Genomic DNA, 25436 nt, shown 5'->3' on the forward strand with positions numbered 1-25436 from the left:
TAACGTTTTATAAACTTTATTACAAAGTTGGCAGCCGTCTCCACAGACACAGCCAACGTATAACAGCAACAGCTTGAACATGTAAAACAAACATTTATTTCATCAGTGACGAATTACTGAAAGGGTGTTTTCCTCAAAACTCTTCTAGGTTGCTCCGGGAGTCTCGTAGCTGTGTGAGGGCTGTCAGCACTTCCTCTGTCGGCCTCCTCCCCAGCTGTTTACCCCCTCTGCTCCTCACATTCACTGTCCCACTCTCACTTTCCTTATCCCCCAACACTAGACAGAAAAACACAGAAAAATGTTCAGTAGTCATTATCAGTTATGGTAAGATCTGTATAGATTAGAAGAACGCTCTAGCCGGAAAAAGTTGACAGTTTTCATTCTTTTTCTCATCTTTACCAAATATGTAGTTGTACTGGGCCAGCTGAGCAGAGCGGATCTTCTTGTTTAAGGTCGCTCCCTGATCGTCACTGAGATCAGCCATGAAGCCAGCTTCACGGAGCTGCCGGACCACCTTAACAGAGTAGAGGCACGTCTCAAAGATTAAATCTGTACTCGCATAACCAAGCAAATTAATAATGACAGAAAGAAATACAATTCAGAGAGGAAGTACACTTGGTCTGCTGTACCAGAAATAAACCTTCAACATAAACTCACCTGTTTGCTGTACGACTCACTGTTGCCCCCTACAGGAATCACCATGACCTGCGCTGGGGACAACCACAGAGGCCTGGGAAGAAGAGAAGTGATGGGTTAGGGAGCAGCTATAGTTAAATACATCTAAGTCTTATTAATGAATCTGACTCCATGTGATTATTAGCGTCTTCTCACCATTTCCCTCCAAAGTTTTCAGCCAGTATAGCGATCATCCTCTCCAGTGATCCCAGCACCGCTCTGTGTATCATCACTGGCCTGTGCAACTGTCCGTCCGTTCTACAGAGGTGGTAAAGAAACGCATATCAAGAGAAAAAAACGTTCATGGAAATATTATGATTTGTTATAATGCGAAAAATGACAAAGGTCAAAAAAATTTAGAACATCATCATTTTGACATTCAAATAATTGTAGTAGATTGTTAGTGTATGCTGGAGTAAGTCAGACATTCCCATTTGGTTATTACACACATGAATAGTTTATAAAAGTTACTATACGTTTACAAATGTCAATTTAGCAATATAAAATACTATATTTCATGATAAACACACCAAAAACATACTGACATAAGGACACTGTCAAGGAAGTAGAGCAGACTACCAAAAAGAGAAACAGGGAGCATATTGGCCCGAAGTGATAAACTCAATAAAGATCATCTTTCATAATTCAATTAGATCCTGATGAAGTTAAGTGCCATTTTAACCTTCATAATTACAGGACAGCATAAACAATAAGCATGTGGGTTCATAAAAACAGGGAAAAATATGACAAAAAAGTAACAGCGTGCTGGGTTGAATCACTACAGATGTAGGAATGTTTTAGAGGTAAGGAGCCAAATGCAGAAATGTAGCGCAGACTCACCCGACATACTGAAGGTCAAATCTGATCGGCAGCTGGAAGTCTAACTGGATCGTGGCACACTGGTGTTGCCTGCCAATAGCATCTTTGATCAGGATGTCAATCTATAAAGAAACACGTGGGAGAGTGTTAGCATCAGGCTGCACGTCTGTACTCTAACACTGCAGGGGACAAACTACATATTTGTGGACAGAAATGTTTACAAATGGTTTTCCAAGAGAAGCTGATCTAGCTCATTGTGGTTTACACACCCTAGCTAGATGGCTGTGAGGAATGTCTGTTTGTTACATGGAGTGTGTTAGTGTGTTTCTAACCCCACCCTGACTTCACCTACCTCCACTCTCTGTCCCTCCACATGAGCTTGTGCATACAAAGTCTGTCTGAAGCCGACTTCCTCTTGATGCTCACTGACCTCTTGAAAATCGCCTCAAAGAAAACAAAGACCATTCTCGCATCCAGCTCCTTTCTATTTTCAAAGAACCATAGTAGCTATAACAATTGTTATGAACCAATGTCACACATTTCTGTTTTTATTGCTGTTCCTGCGGTTGAGGACAGTGTGAACTGTATCATTAAATGCTCAAAACTGTCTCCCTGCTGAGCCAGGAGGAAAACAAAGATGTCTATGTTGCTCTCTAATCTGTGACGCAACACCAATAAACTCATTATAGAAGAATCCCCTGATAAGATGGGAAATGAGATTGTAAAATTGGTAAAGGAACAATGAGTAGGATTTGTCAGTTGCAGTTTGAAAACAACACTGAAGATTGATTCCTCCTCCCTGGTTTAACAAGGGTAACAGTGTTGGCCAACAGTTGAAAGCAACCCAGGATGCACTATTGCTTTAGAACGAGCATCGCATGCTAGCTGCTATGCTACCTTGCTATATGTGTGTTTTTACTGTGATGCGTGAACAATTTCTGTAGCTTCCTCTTGGATGCTTGTATAGTATCTGGAACATGTTTGGAGTCAGGCGGAGCGCTGCAGGGTGTCTGCAGATACGGACATTGCCACACACTTGTATTGGGTCATTCGTTATGAGTTCATACATTGATTTCTAGGAAAATCATACTCGTTTTGTGTTCTCTTCCGAGAGTCAGATGAAAAGATTGATACCAGTCTCATGTCTGTCCATTGTATATGACGCTACAGCCATCAGCTGATTAGCTTATCATAACAAATCCAGCATGTTTTTAATATTATAAGGCTTAGTTACACTTGTGTGTGGAAGTCAGTTTCTTTTACTGCGTGTTGCCCTTCCCACTGACCTTTGGTCCGTAGAAGGCTCCGTCTCCTGGGTTCAACTCCCATCGTTCCCCAAAGTGCTGCAGACTCCTTTCCAGCTGCTGCTCACACACACAAACACAGCTCAGTAAGTAAGTAGGCGTAGCAGATAATGTAAGATTTAATGCACATTACCACCATGAGGGCCTTTCTGTGTGTGGAGCTTGGAGCCAATAAGTTCAATTACAGTCAATTGAATCAGCTTATACTGCCGCTGTGCCTATTTAAAAAGGGGTCTGTGGGGATTTAAAGATATACACCAACCCGGCAGCTCGGCACAGACAGATTTCTATTTGGAAAGTACCACGAGTGGAGCGGATTGTGGATATCATTACACCATGTCATTTGGTTACAGGATTTTCTTTCTGCACTTGTGATTAACTGGGTCCAGATTACAGTGCATACACATTTAATTACAATATAGCTGGGCCTGTGTGATCATGGCATATCACAATATGGTCGGGTGATGGTGTGTGTGTTTACCTGCTCAGCATTATCCCATTGCTCAGGCTCCCCAAGACATGGAGTAGGACGTGTAGACAAGAGGCAGTGGAAGGAAAATCCAAACACTTGATACACACTCCTCACAAAGTCCAAACATGCCACAATCTCCTCTTCCAGCTGGGGGGGGGGGGGGGGGTAAAACATGTGAAGACAGAGGCAATGAGAGGACATAAGGAATGCAAATAATGACACATCGACATAGGTTAGAGGAGGCTACATTTCAACCAGGGTGAATTAAGAAAAATAAATCTGCCTGTGTTTTTACTGTAAAGCCTCCATAGATTGAATCAGTATTTAAGAAATGCACAGAGCGATGATTATCCTGAGAATAGGAGCTTGGTGAATATCAGGGTCCGGCAGCAAGCGCAGTTAGTATCATGGGAACATCCCAGGGCACTATGTGGAGAATCAGGATTAGAGCCTGTACAGCCGCAGTGATGCACATATGGAGGTGTAATGTTTAAACAAGACAAAGACCTTCATTCATCCAGACCGAGGCCTCCTGGAATGTCTTGGGAGTTATTTGTACAGCCCATCTAATCACTGTAATGTGGTCCCACATGTGTCCCATTCAAAGTCACCACCACACTTACAGCACCTACAAGTTCAACCCAGAATCAAAAAGTATTGCTTTTCTTAGTTGGCTTGTTTTTGTGTGAGCTGCAAAGTCTCTGAGATATCGGCCTTCTTTGTAGGGTAATGAAACTAGATTGTGCTTGGCATGTGGGGATCATAGCGCCAAAAAATACACTCAGAGCATTTTCCTGAAATCATGACCCATTTTTCAACATAATCCACAGACTTTCTGGTGAGCAGTTGTCTGTAGGAAATGTTTCCTTCCTGCCAAACCACAATGTCACAAGTTCAACCATGATACAATAATGTTATATTGAATCTGTATTTCACAAAGTTATCTACTCCAATCATCATATAATACAAAATGCAACTAAATGCTCAATGTTTCCAAAATAAAAAATGCTCAACACAGGGCTTGTGTAACAAATTGTGTCATGAATTCAGGAAAAAAAAAATACATTACCAATTTATTTTTCAAATGTGTATTTTAGTGGTGCGAGTGCCATCTCATACCATTATCTCCGATAGAAGGCAGACATTTCTGAAGGAGATATCTTGAACACTCAGAACAAAACAACCTAGATTGATTTAATCTGACTACAGGCAAGAGGAACAATATGTGTTTCTTATTTTTGGGTGAAACTTGTGGTGGTTTATGAAAACAACTGCAACCAAACAGTGCATGCATGTACAGATGAGTTATGTGTACCTGTTCAGGTGTGCAGAAGATGTGAGCATCGTCCTGGCAGAACCTTCGAACACGTGTGAGACCACCGAGTGCTCCGGAGAGCTCATTACGATGCAGCGCCCCGAAGTCGGCCCACCGCAGAGGCAGCTCCCTCCAGGAGCGAACACGCTGTTCAAACATCAGACTAAACATGAAAGAGAGTGAGGCTAGGTCTCTATTAAGGGACTAAACTGTGTGTGTTTTTGTGGGAGTGTGTGTGTGTTTACCAGTGTGCAGGACAGTTCATGGGCTTGAGAGCGTAGGTCTGAGAGCCCTCGGATGTCACAGTGAACATGTTCTCGCTGTAGTGCTCCCAGTGGCCCGAGCGCTCCCATAATGCAGTGCTGTACAGGGTTGGGGTCACGACCTCGTTGAATCCTCGCCTTCGGTATTCACTCTACGAGACGCCAGGAAGGAAGGATGTGTGTGACAATGAGTTTAGGACAGGGGCAGACTGTCACAACAGTGCACTAATTGAAGGCTAACAAGAGCAATATCCTGATGGCTGGTATGAACATGTATGACCTCAGGATACCATCAACACAGCAGTTATTGTTTTATTAATGTTTGTACATGTCTGTGTGAGGCATGCTTACATGCACAATATTACATTTCATACCCAAGAGGAAACATGTCAAATGAAGACAATTTAAGCAGCATTGTTTTGATTACCCAAACCCAACAAAGGTCATAGTGTGAGTTTATTTAAGACCTTTGAGGTATTTCACTTTGAGTTGCATAAGCTGGGCTGAACAGAGTTTTAAAATGTAGGTTCATTTTAGCAAGGTGTTGCAGATGTGACAGAGGCTGCAGGTGAAGTTATACTGTAGGGTTTCTTTTTTTCTGTTATTCTAACAGTCTGTGGACAGAGTTTATGTTCACCTTAATGAAGTCGCTGAGGGTGTTGTAGATGTAGGCTCCTTTAGGCAGGAAAAAGCAGCTGCCTGGACTCACATCATTAAAGAAGAACAGCTCCTGGTCCTGTACAAAAACACATGAATATTTATAACCAGAAAACACTACTTAACCATTCTCGGACCTTATTTTATGAACCTGTCCCAATTTAGATTTTGTCTCACCGTCCCAATGCGTCTGTGGTCCCTCCTCCTCGCCTCCTCCTGCTCCCTCTCCCACTCCGCCTTGTCCTTCTCTCCTGGAAAGGCAACACCTAAAAGACGCATCAAACCTGAGGACTCTGTCTCATTGGCCAGGGTCACAGGCGAAAGCTGGACAGATATGAAGTGAGGAGAGGTCGGGGAGAAGAGGAAGAGAGAAAATAATGAGCAAACAAAGAGGCGGCAAAACACAAAGGGGGAGTGAGGGTCGGCCAGGAGAGGAAAGGCTAACCATGAGAGTGACAGCATGTCTGATAGATGGCAGTGTGTTTGTAAGGGCTGAGAACAGGAAACTGGCCTCTGACAAACACAACATCCTGCTGCTGATATTTCCTGCCCAGTATGAAAACTCCTCCCTCTCCCTGGATCAATACAGACGAGGGACATTCCTCTAACCCAGCATGTGTCCCACTGGGCCAAATGAGTCCAAATTCCACATACTTTTAGAGAGTAGATGAGGATAAGCCAGTCTTTTTGATCATCATGTATTTAAACCTTGAATATGTATATGGATAAAAAGCTCAAAACAAAAGGCAGAGCTATAATAGATGAAATAGTGTTCAGCTTTCATCAATTCACAAGATGAGCTTTGATTAACATTTGGGAACAGTTGTACGATAAACATTTAAGTAAACTAAAGGAAAGAACATTCAGATATATTAAACGAAAAAGAGGCAATTAGACAAACACACACCTGTAGTGTCTTAAAGACCTTGAGGAGGCCAGTGTGTGGGAGGAGGGGGCCTTCGCAGGCCACTATGCTGTCTCCACACCTGAGTCACACAAAGGATAAACCGGGTTAAATGTTTGAGTTTAGAAGAGACTGCAGATAAATCCACAACAGCTGTGAGTATTAATACCTGTACACTGTGACAGTGGGGCCGCTCATCTGCTCCTCCACGAGCTGCAGTCTCAGTTTACTGTTCTGTAAGAAGTACAACACACTGAAAATGCATAAATGTCACACACGGAGAGCCGGACCGTAGGAAGGGGCCTGACATCTGTAAGTAAACATCACCGGCACAGCATAAGGTGAGTAATAGCACTGCTACTCACATTCTATCAACACTCAATCTGCAACAGGTACAGAGCCATTCAGCATGGCAGAATAAGGAACTGTAGCTATTATTTTATTTTGAATATACTGTAAATTCTTAGTTTTACTGGTAAAATATATTTAACAATGCTACCTGAAAATGCAATTGCAAATCAAAATATAATTGAAGGGAAAGCACAGGTGTAAGGATAAACATGTATAATGACAGCAGTATATTACTTTCTGCCAGATTTACGCGCATGGTTTAGGCCCTTAGTTACAATGACAAGTTAAACTGTGTGCTGTTAAAACTGTGTATTGTTATAATACAGAACAGGGTTATTTCTTACCTGGAAGAGCAGTCTGACCTCTTCTGTGTTCAGCTCCAGTCTGGTCAGAGGCAGTTTAAGGGCTGCGGATTGTTTACATTTCTCCTCCACATCACTCAGAGACAAGGCACTGTGTGGGGAGAGGACAGAGTCACGTAAAACATTGAATGCAATAGGTGAGTAGACTTTGCCGCAGTGAAAATGCTGTTTTCTATAGGCTTAACAAGCCCTGTTGTGAATTTTGGAAGTTATTCCAACTATTTATTTCTAGTTACTGGAAATATTTAGATAAACTCAGTTGGACACAATCTAAAGTAGCCACCCCTGGTATCTAACTCTAAGAATAGCATTATAATAACAACCTTTATGTAGGCTAATCTGTATCATCCTTTTGCAAAACATACTGGGATTATTCTGAATAAACATGCATACAAAAAGGCTGAGAAGCATCTGAATGTCAATATTATGAAGGAAGCACAAGTATTAAGCAGAATGTTATCTTAATTGTTAAAGCACTCTAGAAATGCAAGTGGTCCACACAAAGCCAGAACTTGTGACAGATTGTGACAGCTCACCTGTTGTCCAGTAGATGATCGCAGTAAAGCCCGAGGTCCGACGCTCCTTCTCTGCATACCTCGGCACCAAACGCCGTCTGCAACACTCCGCTCAGGACACATGCTCCTGTCCGCCATGCTGCCTAAGACAGAGAGGGTGGTAAAGAGTAAGTGTGGAAATATATAGCGTGTTTTAAACAGTTTCACTAACATGACAACATCTAAAGCGCTTCAATTGGAATCCTGTAATTAAATGGAAAATGTTCTTCAGTGCCTTCTTAAGCAAACATAGAACGTTTTTAATTCCTTGTTCTAGCATTATTTAAAACACAATCATAAATATCCAGGTTTTATACATGGCTATAAAGTGTGAACTTCACTCTCTGTAAGTTTATTAGTAATCTCTTGGTGACATCTTTTACTAACTTAAATGTCATTCTACCATTACTTATACCTTCCTTGGCCTCAGAATGGTTCACCTCAAGTTAAGGAAAGTAAGTGTCATAATCATTTATTCAAATCCACCTTAAAAGGCTATATGAGAATGAAAGCACATTGCGAAGTGATTACCTGTCTTCCCTCTAATGTGTCAAACCCCAGCAGTTGCAGTTCACAGTCTGCCTCTAGGGGCCGTCCAAGCTCCCACAGCTCCCCATTCACCTTACTGACCAGCACGCCCTTCACCCTGGAAAGAGATGCAATAACAATGTTATATCACTTCATTAAGAACAAACACAATAAGACATAACATAATAATGAAAAGTGGTTTCTGTAAAAATGTATTTACCGGACACTCTGAGCAATAAAGAGAGGTGTGGTGAGACCCGCTGTTCCCTTTACTGTCCGGCCGTCAGCCAGTTGGATACTGAGGCGAGTTTCTGCAGCTTCAGCTCTGCTCTTATTGCCTTGCTTTTCCCAGAGGGACTCGAAGACCTGGAGTCGCTCAGACCAAGCCGAGGACACCTGTAGTGACAACAGCATGATGTAGATCAGGATTAAAAAAGGGTTGAAAAAATGTAATACAACAGCAAAATAACCATAAAGTAAAATAAACAACTAAACCAGTTTTAGCAACAGACAACAGAGCCTTGATTTGTCTGGATATACATATTATGATGGAACAATGAAAACAGTGCTGTCTGTCAATGGCTGCATTATGGTTAAGTGATTCCTTAAATTCCTACAGTTTGACCTTAATAAATGAAAAAAAGCTATAATCAAATAAATACATGAAATGTCTTATACACACATAAACTTAATGATTTTTGTCTCATTCATTTTGACACCCGCTCCAAGTTCACTACAATGACAAACTGCAACGATAGTACTCCTACTATTTGAGGGAACCAAATGTGAGAAAGAAGGGTGCAGACATGCAGGTATGCTGGGGTTCATGTCACTTATGTAACGCTGTACTGCATATTAACTACATCAGAAGCAAAAACCCAGTCCCAAGATATGTCCTTTCAACTGATCATCAAATTAAGCCTGAAATAAATAAGGTGCGTCCAAGCACAAAAAGCTCCATACATTTGAAACGTAACAGAAAAAAACTCTACCGCTTAACACAGTATTGTTAGAAGAAAATGCCTTTAAACACATTATATTAATTATGTTCTTCGCACTAACTTTATAATCCACTTCTTATACACATTAAAATGTATATAAACAGCTGACACCCAGAGCCCAAATGATCAATTGGGAGATATTCAGTAAAAATATTTAGGGATTTTTCTTCTTTTTTTTTAAAAGGAATGAAATGAGAGAGAGAGAGCAGGGAAAAGAAGTGTGGTATTGTGGGGTCCATGTAACTTGAATATAAATTACACAGTGGCATAAAGTAATGAAGTACATTTACTTAAGTACTCAAGTCAACATTTGGGAGACTTGAAATTCACTTGAATATTTATATTTTCCTACTCTGCATCAATGTAATAACTTTAGTTACTTCAGAGTATAAACATCACTTAAATAGGACTTTAGTAACACTCACAAGCCTCCAAAACCATTGAGCATACAAAATAATTTAAACTAGCTCCACCTTTACCAGCTTTGATGAACACATTAATGCAACAATAATTATAATTAAAACAAAACATATATATTATTCTGAAATGGGACAATCTGCATGAGTACTTTAACTTTTGGAACTTTAAGAATTATTGATGCTGAAACTGTTTTACTTTTACTTTAGTAACATTGTGAAAGTAGGACTTTCACTTGTAACATTGTATTCCTGCACTTTGGTATTTCTACTTGTAGTTAAGTACACGACCTGAGTACTTCTCCCACCTCTGAAATAGTCACAGGTATACCCCAAAAAAGTGCCAAAAAATGTTAAATATGCAACTCAAAATGACATTTAAAATAGATATGAATAAGGGTCAACAAAGCCCACATTTGATCTCCCTCTACCTCTGCACACTGACGGACTGTTACTGTTAGCTAGCCTTAGCTGTCACGTTAGATACTGTACTGCTGAAATGACAAACTCGCGCACCTTGCTGTACCTCCTATGTACTCGAAGTGTTGCAAGAGTTGCAGACTGACAGATAACCAGCCTAAACAACTGCGTTATCGCCATCCTAAACAAACCCGGTTATTTCCAAATATCAAACATTACTGTCACCCTTTCCTGCGAGCGGCCATAGCACCGGAAGCACAAATTAGGACGTGCGCAGTGACGTTGTGGGCGTAAACACATGACGTTCCTATGAAGCACTGTGCGTGCGCGCACCCGGGCGAAAACACCAGAGCGCGTATCCACATGAGAGCTGCACATACGGACCTGCAGTTGTTAGAGGGCTAATAGAGCCATGCACATGTAAATCAGGAATTTCTCACAGGATTTAAATATGATCAAATATAAACGACACACTGCATTTAAAATCCAGGAGTTGGCGACAGGTGAAACACAACACAAGCCCAGCTATAATCACAGGACATCAGCTAAACTGCGCTACTACTTCTGCGATCCAATTGTGCACACCCCTTAGTATTTTCAGAGAGACCAGCAGCATCACGACTGGCAGCCAGGCTGAACAGCACAGTTTACGCTCCATTTCGGAGCTGCGCACTTTGCTTTAAAGTCGCCTGTTAACTACAGCTGCATTTAAAGCCTGGTTAGTGCCCGATGCATTAGAGATACATTTCTAAATCGAGAACATTTCTAACTCAATACAGTTTATATTTACCCCGCAAGAAAGCAATCTACACTGAAGCTACATATGTTTCAGCCTTCTCAGCGGATAGTACAACAAAGACGCAAAGTAAAAAGTTACAAAATATTTACTACATGCATTAATAATGTAATGTACTTAAAGTAAAAACTGTCAGATGGACTCCTATTACTAGGTTAAACAAGTTCATTACGAACTTAGATCTGACATGGGACGAGAATGTTATTTGGTTTTCAACATTTTCGGAATAATAAGCACAGCACAAGAGGCACTGCGGTAACAGCAGTGCATGATGGAGAGTTGATTGACCTGGAATAGGAGCTGACATATCACTAAACTGCCACTAGGAGGAGCTAAATCCCTTTAAAGAGGTTTATGGTCCATGTCGTAAATACCAGCTATTATTAATGTTGCAATACATGTAAGCACCAATTGCATTCAGAAAGCTCTTACGTTTGTATCTGAATAACCGTTGTCAACTGTCCATTGGAACCGATTATCGTTAAAGTCTTTAAGGATGTTTAAACGTGGGACCCTTACTTCATTACTTTACACCAATGTGTAATTTATATTCAATTTATATTACTTTATATGATGTAGCTTTAAAAAAAAAAAAGGCTGTAGCATTATGAATATATGAAAATATCTCGTGCTATGTTAAGATTAAAAAATGTCATAAAAGGGTACAGCCCTTGCTTAGTGGATTTCTGATAAAGTTGTGGCTGAAGTTGGGTCTGTTTCACTGGAAGTGGGTCAAACTGTTTCTATGTCACAATGTATTAAGTTAAATCTGTAAATGGAGCCAATGTACCACAAAAGTCAATATGTAAGGCTAAAGCTGAACTCTTGATTAGTGTCACAAAGTTATTGAATTGCATTTCTAAAATGTGGATCTCAAACAGTGCATTGTAGTGTAAAATGTTTAGCAACAATCAAAAAAATAGGGGCAAAAAAAATCAGTCTTTTCAATGAGGTAAAGAGAGGATAGGTTGAGTTGAGGTTTTTGCAAAAGGACAGTTAGAGCAACAGGAAACCACCTCCATTGTAATTAATGGAGGTGCAGGGGGACACTAGTGTCTCAATAATTTAAATGGTGCACAAACTGCTTACAGTCAAATGTGCAACCAGAAACAAAATGACAGATATACTTGAGATATTTGAGGAAAAAGAAACTCCATGAAAGCACAGAAAATGTTGTCTCCTGTGCTTTGGGTAAAAACCACAAAAGGGTGAGCTGTATTCAGCTATGCATATTAAAGCTGTGCCAAATATATAATGAGTGCATGTTCATCACACCAGAAAGGATTGGACACTCAAAGACCTGTGTAATAGCATCATTGATGAGAACAGCAGAAATTCAACTTAGCAAATATTCACAGATCATCATCTTTGTCACATCTTCAGTCAGTTTCAAACTTAAATTGTCAACGAGTTAACAGAGAAATTGAAAATGTGGAACTTTGTAGCTGCTTAGTAAGAGGGAAGGATAAATCTAGCTTTCTCGCTGTGCATCATGAACACACAAAACCGATATGTTGATTTTTAGCTGTTTCGATGAGATAAAAGACAGACAGTTTACAGAAGCTGGTAACAGACTTGTATAACATTCAGTAAAACACCAAACTCTGATGATGTGCCAACACTGTAGTGACAGATATGCTCTTCATGGTTACATTTTTACAATGTATCTAACTTCATGGGGTGCTCAGTGTTTCTTGATGAACTGTAAATCAGCACATAACACAAACACTCCATGATCAGACAAACAGGACACACAAGGCTTTGAGCAGCCGTTCCCAACATGCACCTCTCACTGGGGAGGGAAACTACTCAGTGTAGAACAGAGGGAAGCATTACGGCAATAACTCCTGTAAAAGAAGGAGGATTACTACCATTTTGCCCCCCCTTTTTTTTTTTACCTGCAGAGGTGTTGAGAGGTGCACAAGTGTTTATGAACAAAGCCATTGTGAGCACAAGATAAGCACAGGGGTTTGAGGGCAAAAGCATGAAATTAGCAAAGAAAATAAAAGAGGAAGGGGCCATAATAATTGGAGTATTTAAATAAACCGTTTTCAAAACAACCCTAATAAGCTCAAAGGTTTTTGCCACCTAATGCCACCTAATGCCACCTGTGGGCGCTGTTGCAAGCGGGAAATCTCTAAATCTATTAGAAAAATACAGCGCAAAAAATAATGCTAATGCATTATGAGAATGGCAGCAACTATGTAAATATATGAAAACAATTTCTCTGAATAGAGGCAGAAGTAAGCTGAGCAGCGCAAATAAATTACAACAGCGCAATTCAAGTGATAATTAGTGACCAAATAAAATACCTCCCCCCCAGTTGAATTGAAACTCTGGATTTTATTCAAGTCAGTACATGGTGAAGCCTATCAACGGTGTGTTTCAGAACTGAAAACCTCCGCCCCACCCGCCATCCACTACCAAGGCTCTTCATGACTCAGTCTAATGTGAAGCGCGCATAGGCAGACTATTATGTCGAAATAAAAATACATAATTATCTTCACCTTCCTCTTCTGCATGATGGTTTCAAAAAGGATGACAGAAAGGTGCGACAGATAGTGCAGAAAAATTATTCTGGAGCTAAAGCTTATCCAAGGCCTCAATCACAGTAAAGACGGGATTCAAAAATGAAGATCATTGTCCTCATTAACAGAAATAAGAGCTTGAAAAGAAAAAAAGCTGTGTTATCTCAGATTTTATATTTACAAGCTTAGAAATATACAGTGTGAGAGATGGGAGGGGGAAAAAGGTTGAGCAAGAGAAGAATATTATTTACAGCAGGAACAACAGCTGAAAAATCACTTCTAATGAGAAACACCGAGTTAGGACATGACACACACCCAAACACTCATGAATGAAAATATTCATTTGGAAACTATGTTCATAATTTTTAAGGAATAAGTGGACACTTTAGGAAATATGGTTATTGGCTTTCTTTCACATGTCAGGTGACATATCTCTGTGTTTATGGAAGATACGACATGAGAAGATTAGCTTAGCTTAGCATAAATACTCAAATCGGGGGCACAAAGTTCGCATGGTTCTGTCTGAAGGTAACAAAATAATATTTTTTGTGGCCAGGAGCTGAGATTTCCTGGAGTCTCGTTGCCATGAAACTGTCTCACATATAACTCCCATTAGAAAAGACATTTTGTTTAGATGAGATATTAAATATTAAGAGGTGGTAAAAGAGGGGTTTATTGACCTTCAGGCAGATCCAGGGTAGCTGTCCCCATTTCCAGTTGTTATGCTTAGCTAAGCTAACTGACTCCGTCTTATAATTTACTGCACAGATATGAGAGTGGTATTGATCTTCTCATACAGCTTTCAATTATAGGAAAATAAGTCAATTTCCCAAAATGTCAAACTTAAAGCCATACATCTATTTCTCTCCCCTGCTTTCTCTCAGTTCACCCAACAATCACACAGGCAGGCAAACTCCAAACAAAATAAAGTTTAATTTCTGTTTGAACTATCTGTGTTTTTTCATAGTGAGACAGGAGTTGGAGAAATGGATAAAAAAAGGAGGGAAAGATTGAAGGTTGTTACACAACACTCTGCTCTATGTAACTGCTAACCTCACAGCTGCACTGTGCAGTGTAAGAAGACTGGCTGGCTACTTAGCTGAAGCATAGAGATTAAATCAGCCATTTACACACAACCTACGGTAGTTTTAATTCAAGCTAAATAACAGAGTAAAGATATCTAGGATCATACCAGCAGGGCTAACACACACTCTGCACTTCAAGGCAGGGCGCTTGCACTTCTCATTCAGCATGTGATAGATGACCACTTCAGTATCGTGGGGGTAGGAAGGGTCTCTTCTGCGAATGGAAAGGACCACCTGTGAATGGAGGACCTTGCCGCTTGCCCCCTCGATATCCCCCCCGGGGTCGATCCTGGTTAAACTGCTGAGAGGGGGTTCGGCCTCGCTGCAGAGGTCTCTGTTGGAGGGAAACTGGGAGAATCGGGGGTAAGTTAAGCAGGGGAACAGGGTTGGAGGTCTGGTTGCGGGAATGAGCTGGAGGACTGTTGGGGGGCTTCTGGAGAGGAGGGCCAGAGGAGTGAGCAGGGTGGCGAGGAGGGTGGGAGTCGAGTGCGGGTGGATTGGGTGTGGAGGGAGAGGGTGTAGAGCAAGTGGGAGAGGGGGGCGGAAGAGGTAGATTGAGAGGCTCCTTCACTCGACCCAGTAAGGGAAGAGGAACACCTGGGCGGTGGAGAAGGGGAGCATGGCGGGGGACAAAAGGCTCTTTAACTGTACCAGGACGGGGCAGCTTAGGGGGCTCACCTAGCAGCGATGACATGAGGGGTGGGGGGGGCATTTTGTTTCCTCTGGGTCCTACTCCGCCCCGCTCTACACCTTCAGGTCTTGGCGGGAGGGGGAGAGAAAGGGGACGGTCAATAGGGACCAACACTCCCCCTACCATGACGGCAGAGGGCACAGCATGGTGGGAAGGTGGAGGGGAAGGGCGCTGGGGTATGGGAGGCGGAGGGAGTCTAGGGATAGGTGGAGGAGGGCCGAAAAAATGGGACGGCGGAGGATGCTGGTGCAGGAGGGAGGGGGGAGGAGACTGGATGTTCTCGGGGTGGTAGGGCATTTGGAACGGAGAATGGGGAGGAGGGTGTGCGTGAGGGTGGGACGGAGGAGGGTGGAGATGTTGGAGGAGGTGAGGAGGGGGAAGAGGCATGGAGGGGGTCATCTCTTCGTTGCCAATGTTAAGAGGGGGGGGGCCGTCGTGGGGTGAGGGAGACTGAGCGTCCATGTACTCTTCCTCTTCGTACCACATCGCTGTCCCTGGTCGAGTGCCGGCCCCTCCCCCTCGCCGGGAGCCCCGGCCAATCAAGCGGATGCTCTCCACTGTCTTGATACGCTCCCCAGCGAGGGGGCGATTCGAGTAGCCGAGAGTTTGGATGGGAGCCCCTTCAGTGCAGGGGGACACTAGTGTCTCAATACGATGGTACTGGCCCTCCTTCCCCTTCCCACCCGGAGACTCGTGACCCTCTCGTTTCCCACCTTCCTCCGACGTGCTGCTGGCCCTACGAGACCCAGCAGAGTGTTTCCTCTCACCGTTTCCTCTGTTTCCCATCATCCTCAGATGGTGTCCATCTTTCTTACCCTTCATGTCATTACTGGGAGAAGAGGAGACCTGCTTCCTCACATTCATCGCTTCATCGTCCTTTGATTTTGCGCCGCTCTTTTTCCCAGCTCCATACCGAGAAGAGGAGGCGGAAGAGCTCAGGAAGTCTCCATTGCTGCTGTTTCCTGACGGGGTGATCACAGCATCCCAGGGGTCGCTGCGGTAGGCTGTGGGTGAGAGGGTATGACCTCCTGATGACCCTAAAGATTCTGGCACACTTCCAGGTGTGTCCATTATCTCGTCCTGGGTGGGGGTGCCAGCGGCCTCGTCTCTCACTGGGGTCCCGTCCACCCCATCGGGACTGCCATCCCCCAGTGCGAGACTGAAGCCTGGGTTACCCTGCAGGAAACTGTTGATTTTTGATTCAAGGCTGGGGGGAGAGACAGAGGGAGCTGAAGTACGAGGAGGGGGAGGAGGAGGAGGGGACAGCTGCCTCTCTTTCTCCCAATCTCTGCTTCTCCCAGGTGTGTCTCTTTTGAGGCTGTTCCCTAGGCTGGGTTTTCCTTTAGGGGTGGTTGGGGATAGCATGGTTTTAACTGCTGATGATTCTGGGGAGGTTCGGGTGGAAGGAGCAGAAGAGGCGTTTGACACACTTTGCAGGAGAGAGGACAAACCTGCAGTTAGACAAGAAAGAGAGGGCCGGGAGCCAAAGACAAAGAAAAAGAGGACCGATTAGGTATTGTTTATGTACATTCTTTAATTCAGAAGGGAACGATTAGTGCGTTTCGTGCATGCGTCTTACCTGGTGTGTTTGTTTTGGTCAGAGCATTGAGTATGCCTTCAGGTGTGATGTCAACACGTGACAGGATGCTCGCCAGGTGAGGGCCCGAAGAGTTCGCTTTGGAGGCTGTTGGTTGGCCAGAAGGAGTGGTGGGTGTTCCTGGAGACGGCCGAGGTGATGGGCTAGCTGCTGGGGTGGAAAAAAGACAGAAAGGAGTGGGTTTAACAAACGGAAAAGTCCAGAAAGTCCCAGTCAAATCCAAACTACATTTCACAGTGCTTTATCCTTGATAAAATTGTTTAACTGTATTGTAACAACCGAAGGGTCCTTAATAAATAATACAATACTGCATACCTAATACCCAGTTTGTTCCTGTTTCCTGTTTCACTTAATACTTTCAATACTTAAATATGGCATTACATGTTCATTTAATTTATAATTCAGTCTCATTATTCATCATTCTAAAATAAATATTGCAGAGGCTATAACCGCCTTAGAAAAAACCTAAATTATATGTTATTTTGAGCTAATAAACAGTCAAATATTAACCAGCTTAAACATGAATTATGTAGTGGTCTGGGTACAAATGCTCATTTTGTTGTAGGTTCTGACCATTATTACACATCTTCGCCCAGCCCTTGAACACACCTGTATTCTTCATTGCAGATGTGAGGGAGCTCAGAATGGAGCTGATCTTCCCCAGGTCTACCTTCTCCAGATTGACTCCCATTGTGGTTACTGCGGCGCTTTGAGCGGCAACAGAGGTAGGAGTCAACGGGGTCGCAGTGGCAGCAGCAGTGGTGATGGTCTTCGGTGCCTTAGTAGGAGCGGTGGGAAGCTTTGATGGTGCATCTGACTTTGCAACAGAAGTGGACGGCTTGTCCTTCTTGTCACCTGCTAGTAAATATGAAAGCCGATACATTTACAAATCTGAATCACATTACAACTGGGCAGCCCAATATGGATCTACACGAGGAAGACAATTAAGGACAAACTAAAACACTCTGTAGCCACTGACCCCCTGCTGTGGCAGCGTCAGCCTCTTCATCAGACAGATCCATGTCTTCCATGTCTCTGCTTTCATTGGCAATCTCTCCTTCATCCATGGCCTTGCCATCCAGCTCTGGATCCACCTGGGCTCTGCTAGCCCCCAGTCCCATGAAGGGGGAGTCAGAGCCAGTGGGAGAGGGAGCGTCTTCTGAGGGAGATGGGATGGGAGAGTCCTCGGGTCCAGGTAGAGTCGACTTGAGGGAATCCAGTTTCCTTTTAAGACTAGCCACACGGTTGGCAAAGGCATTGTACGCCTATAAGTTTGCAGAAAGAGAAAAGAGGAATTAAATGGGAGACATAAAAAAAGATATTCCAGCTGGACATTTATTCATTTTATATAGATTTTTCAGAATCAATTTGGCAGAAATGGTCAAAGGATCAAGGAAAGTAGGAAGAATAACAGATGTCTGTTTGCTGAACCACTGCTGAATTTCAATCCACAAAAACAGATTATGATTTGCCATAGCGATCTCTCAAAAACGGGGTTGTGAACACTCACATTTGCCACAATCTTAACCTCCTTGTACTGCATCTCATAAAAAATGTCTGCATTTCCCAAAGCTTCCAGCAGAGGAGGCCCTGTTTTCAGCTCTGTCTCCATGAAGCCGACAAACTCCTGCAGCTTCAGACTGCCTTCCTCAAAGTCCTTCGCGAACTTGTTCCCTCCAGCCTTGTCTGGAATAGGACAAAAATGTTAAAAACAAGGTTTATACAAATGTAATATGGTTAAAAACCACGACCTTGTAAGACAGTGAACCATACTTTTCAGACCCTCTTAATGACTGGCAATAGATCACACTTTTTGCAAATTACTACCAACGCTGCTGCTCAGTAATTGCAGTGATCAGCTCTTCAGCAAAAAGCAAAAGGGTTTATTTTGTGAGTATACCACCAATAATGTCACAAAAATTGGAATCAGCCAGGAAAATGGCAGTTGTTGCATCTCACAAACATCACGTTTCAAATTTTAAAAAGTGAGTATGACCAAAATAAATAAAAACACATAAGATTAATCAGCATTGAGGGTTGTCACACTACTATGTTACTACAGAGCCAGTGCAAAGAATCGTTGTAATGACTTCTGTTGACACATGTATTGAATCAACAGCAATTGTTAAAGGCTCAGTGCTGGTGCTCAACTCATCAGAGTAAATATATCTCAGCAGCAACATCTCTTATCAGAAAAAAAGTCTCCACAGACCTAACTGTGAACCCTTTTCATTGAAACTACTCTATTAAAAAACTATATCACTGATACACCTTTACGGTGTCGGGTAAACTCTTACGCTTGACCTGAAGTAACAAGTATTTATACGTAGCAATACATACAGTACAAAGGAAAATTAGTTTGAGATGATGCAGAAATGGGCTTAGCGACATCTGACCTTTCAGTCTCTTGAGAGCCTCTGTGCTGAGGACGTCCACTCTGAGAGCTGCCAGCTGGTTCTCCCTGAACTCCTCTTCTGCAGCAGCCTGCTTATATTTTGACAGCTGATCAATGAGGGACTGGGGCTGGAAAAGAAAGAATGCAAAGAAATTATTGACAGTAAATCAAGTGTTTTAGACAGTTGAACACAACATGAAAGACAAAGTAATGCAGGACCACACATATAAACGAGACTCACGGTGAACTCCGCTAAAATCTTGGACTTGAGGGCAGCTTTGGTGGTGGCTGTGGCTACAGAATAAAAAAGGTCAAAAATTAACTTAATATACAAGCATAATTGCAACTCCAAAAATGTTTTAAAACAATATGATGCAAATTTGAGGACGTTATAAAACGTTTTGATTTAACATGAGCACTACTGACCAGTTGCCAGGGGCGTCTCCTTTTCTTTCTCCTTTTCTTTTTCCTTCTCTTTCTCTTTCTCCTTCTGTTTCTCCTTTTCCTTCTTCCTTTCTTTTTCTTTTTCCTTCTGCTTCTCTCGCTCCTTTTCCTTTTTGTTTATGCCGGCTTTGAACTGGGCAATGACCTCCCCAGGATACACGCTCCTTTCTTCCCAAATTGTAAAAATCCGTTCCACTGACTTGCGGACCTTCGCATCTCTGAAGATAATGCAAAATGGAAACACAAGATGAAACATTCAGAGTTAGCCTTTCTAACTTTTTGAGCAATGTTGGCTCAATACCACAGCTGACTAAAAACTGCGTACTCACCTGATGAACTGAGCAGCGTTGGGAAGGACTTCTGCAAAGGCCGAACGAAAGACAATGGCGTTCTTTCTTTTGCAGTTTTGTATCACATCGTTTGCAACGTAGAAGAGATTCAAACGATGAGGGTTGTCCGCTGAAATAAAAGACAAAGAATAAAGGACAAGTTTCCTATGGATCCCTAATCTTACAAATAATTAAACAACTATAAAGTGTATTTAGCCTTATAGCTGATTCAGATATTCGGGACAAAATATTCCTGACCAAAAGACTTTCAAGATCAAGACTTGATGCATAATAATAAGCAGATTACTTTATAGCTGAACGAGGGGTTGCAGAAATAAACATTTTCATGTGCTGATTATCTTCTAGATTAAATCATTTAGTCTATTAAATGTCAGAAAATCAGTAAAAACCAAATCCACCGTAGTTTCTTAACATTCAGTGTGCTGTTTTCAACATTAGATGTCATGTATCGTCAGTCCAAAAAGACAAAGCTCCAGGTTTGGCCGCCCTTAGCGCCGTTGATTTAAAAGCTAGATTAAACACAATCAAGGTTTGTTTGTAACTCAAGTGTTTCATACAAGTAGCCAACTTGTATAAGGAATAACTCAAGATCAATATTAGTGGTATTTTATGTTTGGACAAGATATTGCAATACAGGAATCCTGAAAATACTGTTTGTGTGAGCAAATTTAGAACAAGTAATGATGCCATCACATAGCTCATTTCAAACTGTAAAATGTCCTGCTCAGTATGCATTTAAAACCTAGACTGTTTGAGTAAATGATAACAATATATAAATCTGTAACACCGAGTCCATTTCAAATGTATAGACATTTTAGTTCATATGAAGCAGCCTATAATATGAAGATTAAATAATGCAACAGGTCAAAACCTTGTCACAGGAACAACTTTTCATAATGTGTTGTATACACCATGACATACACCGACCCAAACGCATCCATCACATGAATTATATCATCCCATAATATCCGCTCTTCAATGTCACTTTTCTAACAGTCAGCTTACTTTAGTATCAATATCGGTTACATTTCCATTTCTAAAAGAAATACAATACTGGCAGGGATACAAGGATTTCTATACAGCTTCCTAAAATAGATTCAGTCCCCTAATTGTACCAGGCAGGATTCAATGACAGGCAGTAAGCAGGGTTTTAAAGCTGAAAAAAAAGGTCAACATTTTCTATGACACATTTTGTTACATTTTAGCAGAGATTATCAACTCATTTAGTCTAGAAGTTTATCCAAGAGCGTTAATGTTATCAAATATATAATATCAGAATATAATGACCAAAGGGCAAATATGCTCTTCAAACACAAAGACTTTTTTTATCTCAGTTTTACTTGTATTCAAATTCAATCATAAAACTCTGAAGCTTTAAATAAATACACATTTTAAAAAGAGGTTTCTTTAAAATCACTGAAGGCCAAAATATCAGTAATACCCAGGTGGTTTTGATTATTTTTTGACAAAGTCAGTTCCATTAATGCCACTTCAGCATTCATGCCTCAACACACTCGTGCACAGATCCCAACACAGTGCATTCATCACTTGAAAAGACAGCCAGCTCTGATACCCAAGCGGTAAATTCCTCAAATATCACATTTAACTCTGAAACATTTGTAAAACTCACAAGCTTATGAATTACATAGAAGTCACAATGGAAAACATCCAAACAATGAAAAGTGTCTTGAGTTAGCCAGGGATGGCATCAACTTTAACTTCTTAACATTCAGAAAATAAAAGTATGAGTCACTGCAAAAAAAGAGTAAGCGCCAAAAGATTATTTTTTTGCTGAAAACAAATCAGCTGGGGGAAAATCTGTTTTTCTCCTTGTTATTAGACGAAGTGAAAATGTCATGCCAAAGCCTTTTGATTATATCAGATGTGTATTCCCCACAGACTCTTTAATAAGAAAATAATAGTAACATATTTTTTTAATGTATTTTTCTTTTTTTGATGAATATTATAATAAAAAGGTTATTTACCTAAATATAGCTTTTGCCCAATAATGTAAAAGGTACAATTATGACAAGATTTAACTAAGTTTAAATTAAATAAATGCTCCTATTCCAAAAGCACCATTTTGATCCCTTTGAACAAAAAGAACATTTAGGCAGTGAATATAATAATAATTGTTATAACTATCAGTAAATGGTATACATAGGGCTGCAACTTTGAATACATTTAATTATTGATTATCAGTCAGTTATTTTTCTAGATTAATCGTTTGAATCTATAAAATGTCAAACAGTCACTATTCGCCTTTAAATTATCCCGGATACAGTCAATTCAATATAATAATAGAATATTTCTGTTGAACAACTCATTTTTGCTCCCATAGACTGTATGTAGCTCTAGAAGAATTTAAGAGACCACTCCAAATGTTGCTTGAATCTCGATCTCTACATGAATGGCAGCCATTCCATTCAGTCTCTGTTGAATTCCAACCAAATGTAGTCAGCTGTTAATATAAACAGAGAAACTGATAATGCTGGTCACTTTTTTTCCAGAGCTGTATATAAAGGCTGTTTCTCATCATCTCTGTTTATCATTCCCTAACCCTTGAAACTACACTTCACTGAAAACTAATTGATTTACATATCTAAAGACTTAACATTTAAATATGTTTATTATCCAATGAAATAAGCACGTCCATTTGACAAGCTCCGATAGTGATAGCTTATGTAAGACAATATGATTTAGACTGGAGTTCAAAAAACACAACCTATGCTACAAAGATAATATAAACACTATACTAGCACTTAGCAGTGGGGCTCAAAGTATACTGAAAGCAACAGCTTTTTAAATTAAAGAAGAGCTCTACGGTGTCTTTCTTAAATGCATCACCTTTCTCAAACAATAAAATATAACATAACATATACCAAAATGAATGATGGATATCTGCCATTAGACAAAATAAGAAGATTAGCATAGACGGTCTATACTCCAAATGAATCCACTTTATAGTGCTCTTTTTTTTAGCTCGATCTAAACAGGTCCTCGCCTACAGCCAGAAAGATTGACTCTTGGTTAGTTGGCAACGCCCTCCATCAGAAACAACAGCTCAGCCAGTGCAGAGCAGTTATTCTCCGTGTGCTTGTATCATGCTGTGCTCTGTAGGCAGTGATGTGCACTGATATCTGATATGAAAATACACATGAGACACTGGTGATTTAACTTGAAACTATGGGTAGTGTATAATTAATATCTCTACTATTTCTACATGTTAGTACTGCAGCCTATAAAAGATCTGAAACACAGCGTTATTCCGGGTACAAAAATACAAAAAGAAAGGTTCGGATGTTGTTCCAGCAGCCGATTTTGCAAGAAACTCCAACTTTAAGACACTTAAAGTGAAGGTAAGTAAATGTGGATTAATGTGGCTGTAAGAGGTTATGATGACAAGTATATTTGCATACATTTGCTTCAATACATACTAAAAACAAATGAGCATCATGTAACAAAAGCAAATGCATTCCAATACATTTCAAATCCAGCTTCAAACACACTGGGTAACATAAGGTTACAAAACAAGGTGAACAGCCTTACAGCTTTGAGAGATTTCCCTCGAGCATTTCTTTAAAAAAAAAACAGATGAGAATCTAAGTGATGACTATATACAAAAATATTCAAATTACTCTTCCAGTAGGTCCTAGCTTGAGTTGTAAATGCTAAATCATTCTCTACAGAATAGGAAAAACCAACAGACTACATTTCCCGACATTTCATTGAAATTATTCCAATTTCTCACCATCAAAACCAATATAGATGCTCGAATTATAAATGACGCTAATCCTGCATTCAACAACATCAATGGTTAGAGCATACAATGTTTTGTTCTGCCCACAATCAGCAAAAACCAGTATCAAAATGATTTTCTAGGAAATTGGTAACGATTCTTGTGATACTATAAAACTGGTCTAACTGGAGGCCATGCACATTTCTCTATAGCTGCTTTAAGATAGCTGAATGCATACTGAAGGTAAAAGAAATACGATTGTATAATAAATCCCAATCGCAAAACCATAAATACCCAAGCAACAGTAGTAAAACTGAGTACTTGTGATTTAACAAAACAACCGATAAACTGATTATACTGTAATCTTTTTAGGGGCACAAGCTAAATACATGACAGCAGTTCAGTGGCCCTACAAATGTAGTACTTACGTTTGATTAACTCTTTCAAAGACCCCATATTAGACAATAGCAACTTTGGGGGCTTTCAAAATAATGTGAGCTATCCTGTAAAAACCACTTGGATATTTTAAGTATAAACAGCAGGCAGTGGTGTAACAATTAAACAAAAGAGACGTTCAAAAATTACCTGCGTCAATGTTGTAAAGTATTAGCATCAAAAATAGTCAATTAAAAATACAAAAACATAAAAGTGCTCTTTTTGCAGGGCTAATCTATCATGATACTTATTAATTTAGTCATATTTTGTATTTATGTAAATGTGTAAAGTTGTGATTACCTTATGTTAACGTATTTAAGGTTACTTCTTTACAACTTGACAACATTTTTTACTCCTGGTACCATATGTTAATCGTGTAGTGCTTACAACAAATGCATATTTCAGATAGAGGGCACTCTCCATTCGCTCTTTTAAAATCATCTCTTCACAAACTATTAGCCACTTTTTGGCTTCAACAAGCATGCATGTTAGACGACAAAACCATTACTGAACTTGCACACAGCTTAAACTATAAGAATAAAACTGACATGTAACACAATCTAATTAAACACCTGGTAAAACATGCATTTCCAGTGACTGTCATTTGAGATAAGCACCGTAGTGCATGGCAATTGTGCGTGAAAAAGCAGAATCGGTGTAGAAAAAAAAAGAGCATGAACCCCGGGAGGCCCAACTGTAAACAGTTGCATTAGTGAGACCATGGTTAGCATTAGCTTAGCTAATATTTCTGACTATTTTTAAGTGGCAATTGCAACGCGTCTTAATAATAAAAAAAAAACGATTACACGTTCTAAAACTGAATACATCTATAAAGCAGTATCTTGCATATGTTGCAAACTATTACAAGTGGCTGAATTTGGCGAGCTGGTCATGGTCAACGCAGAAATGCATTTGAATTAGCTTCAGTGAGCTAAGCTAGCGGATTTAGGCTCAGCTACTCACATTTCTTGAGCCACTTCATCCAGTGGCGAACGATCAGGCTGTGGTGCTTTTTGTTTTCAATGCACCAGTTTGAAAGTCCTTGTATTGACTCCATAGTGTTGGAAACTCCTTGAAACCGTCGGTCCAAAGACCCTTCCAGACCAGCGTTGGAGCTTCGGGCTCCTGCAGCCCCTGAACCGGCCGCCATCTTTCAGCTCTGTCTGCTGCTGGTGCTGCGCATGAAGGAGCTAACGTGATGAGGACGGTGGAAACACGCCCCCATGTTTTGACTTTATTTTAAACGCATTGCTGACTGTAATTATAAATCGGAATCAGGTTTATTGCCAAGTAGGTTTACACATACGAGGAATTTGCCTTGGTATATACGGTGCA

The 25436-nt window shown here is 40.9% G+C and overlaps 1 protein-coding gene across 5 annotated transcripts; it reads right to left on the reverse strand.

The window, feature by feature from the left end:
- tars2 (threonyl-tRNA synthetase 2, mitochondrial) lies at positions 1–25253 on the reverse strand. Of its 5 annotated transcripts, XM_063879548.1 has the most exons (18): positions 10138–10328; positions 8425–8600; positions 8208–8322; positions 7659–7780; positions 7105–7213; positions 6579–6643; positions 6413–6491; positions 5683–5829; positions 5486–5584; positions 4831–5000; positions 4586–4748; positions 3280–3417; positions 2781–2858; positions 1516–1616; positions 832–933; positions 658–730; positions 400–514; positions 1–276 (listed from the first exon to the last, which is right to left on the reverse strand). In XM_063879548.1, exons 1-18 carry the CDS (start codon positions 10219–10221, stop codon positions 134–136), a joined length of 2079 nt encoding a protein of 692 aa, XP_063735618.1. In that variant the 5' UTR covers positions 10222–10328; the 3' UTR covers positions 1–133. The 5 variants fall into 5 exon arrangements, 1 of the variants encoding a protein (XP_063735618.1); XR_010165452.1 differs by lacking the exons at positions 1–276; positions 400–514; positions 658–730; ... (11 more) ...; positions 7659–7780; positions 10138–10328 and adding exons at positions 14558–16592; positions 16721–16885; positions 17348–17593; ... (5 more) ...; positions 19907–20036; positions 25065–25253 and having other exon boundaries at positions 8274–8322; XR_010165450.1 differs by lacking the exons at positions 1–276; positions 400–514; positions 658–730; ... (11 more) ...; positions 7659–7780; positions 10138–10328 and adding exons at positions 14558–16592; positions 16721–16888; positions 17348–17593; ... (5 more) ...; positions 19907–20036; positions 25065–25253 and having other exon boundaries at positions 8274–8322.
- Positions 25254–25436: the final 183 nt, after the last annotated feature.

This window comes from Eleginops maclovinus, chromosome 3, assembly GCF_036324505.1.
Source record: "Eleginops maclovinus isolate JMC-PN-2008 ecotype Puerto Natales chromosome 3, JC_Emac_rtc_rv5, whole genome shotgun sequence".
NCBI lineage: Eukaryota > Metazoa > Chordata > Actinopteri > Perciformes > Eleginopidae > Eleginops > Eleginops maclovinus.

Excerpts from the sequence above, each read along its gene's own strand:
- tars2 (XM_063879548.1), bottom strand. The coding sequence starts at position 10,221 with ATGGCGATAACGCAGTTGTTTAGGCTGGTTATCTGTCAGTCTGCAACT. Across the intron at positions 5,830-6,412 it reads AGGTCTTTAAGACACTACAG|CTTTCGCCTGTGACCCTGGC; the intron begins GTGTGTGTTTGT and ends ATATCTGTCCAG. Across the intron at positions 3,418-4,585 it reads TCTTCTGCACACCTGAACAG|CTGGAAGAGGAGATTGTGGC; the intron begins GTACACATAACT and ends CCCCCCCCCCAG.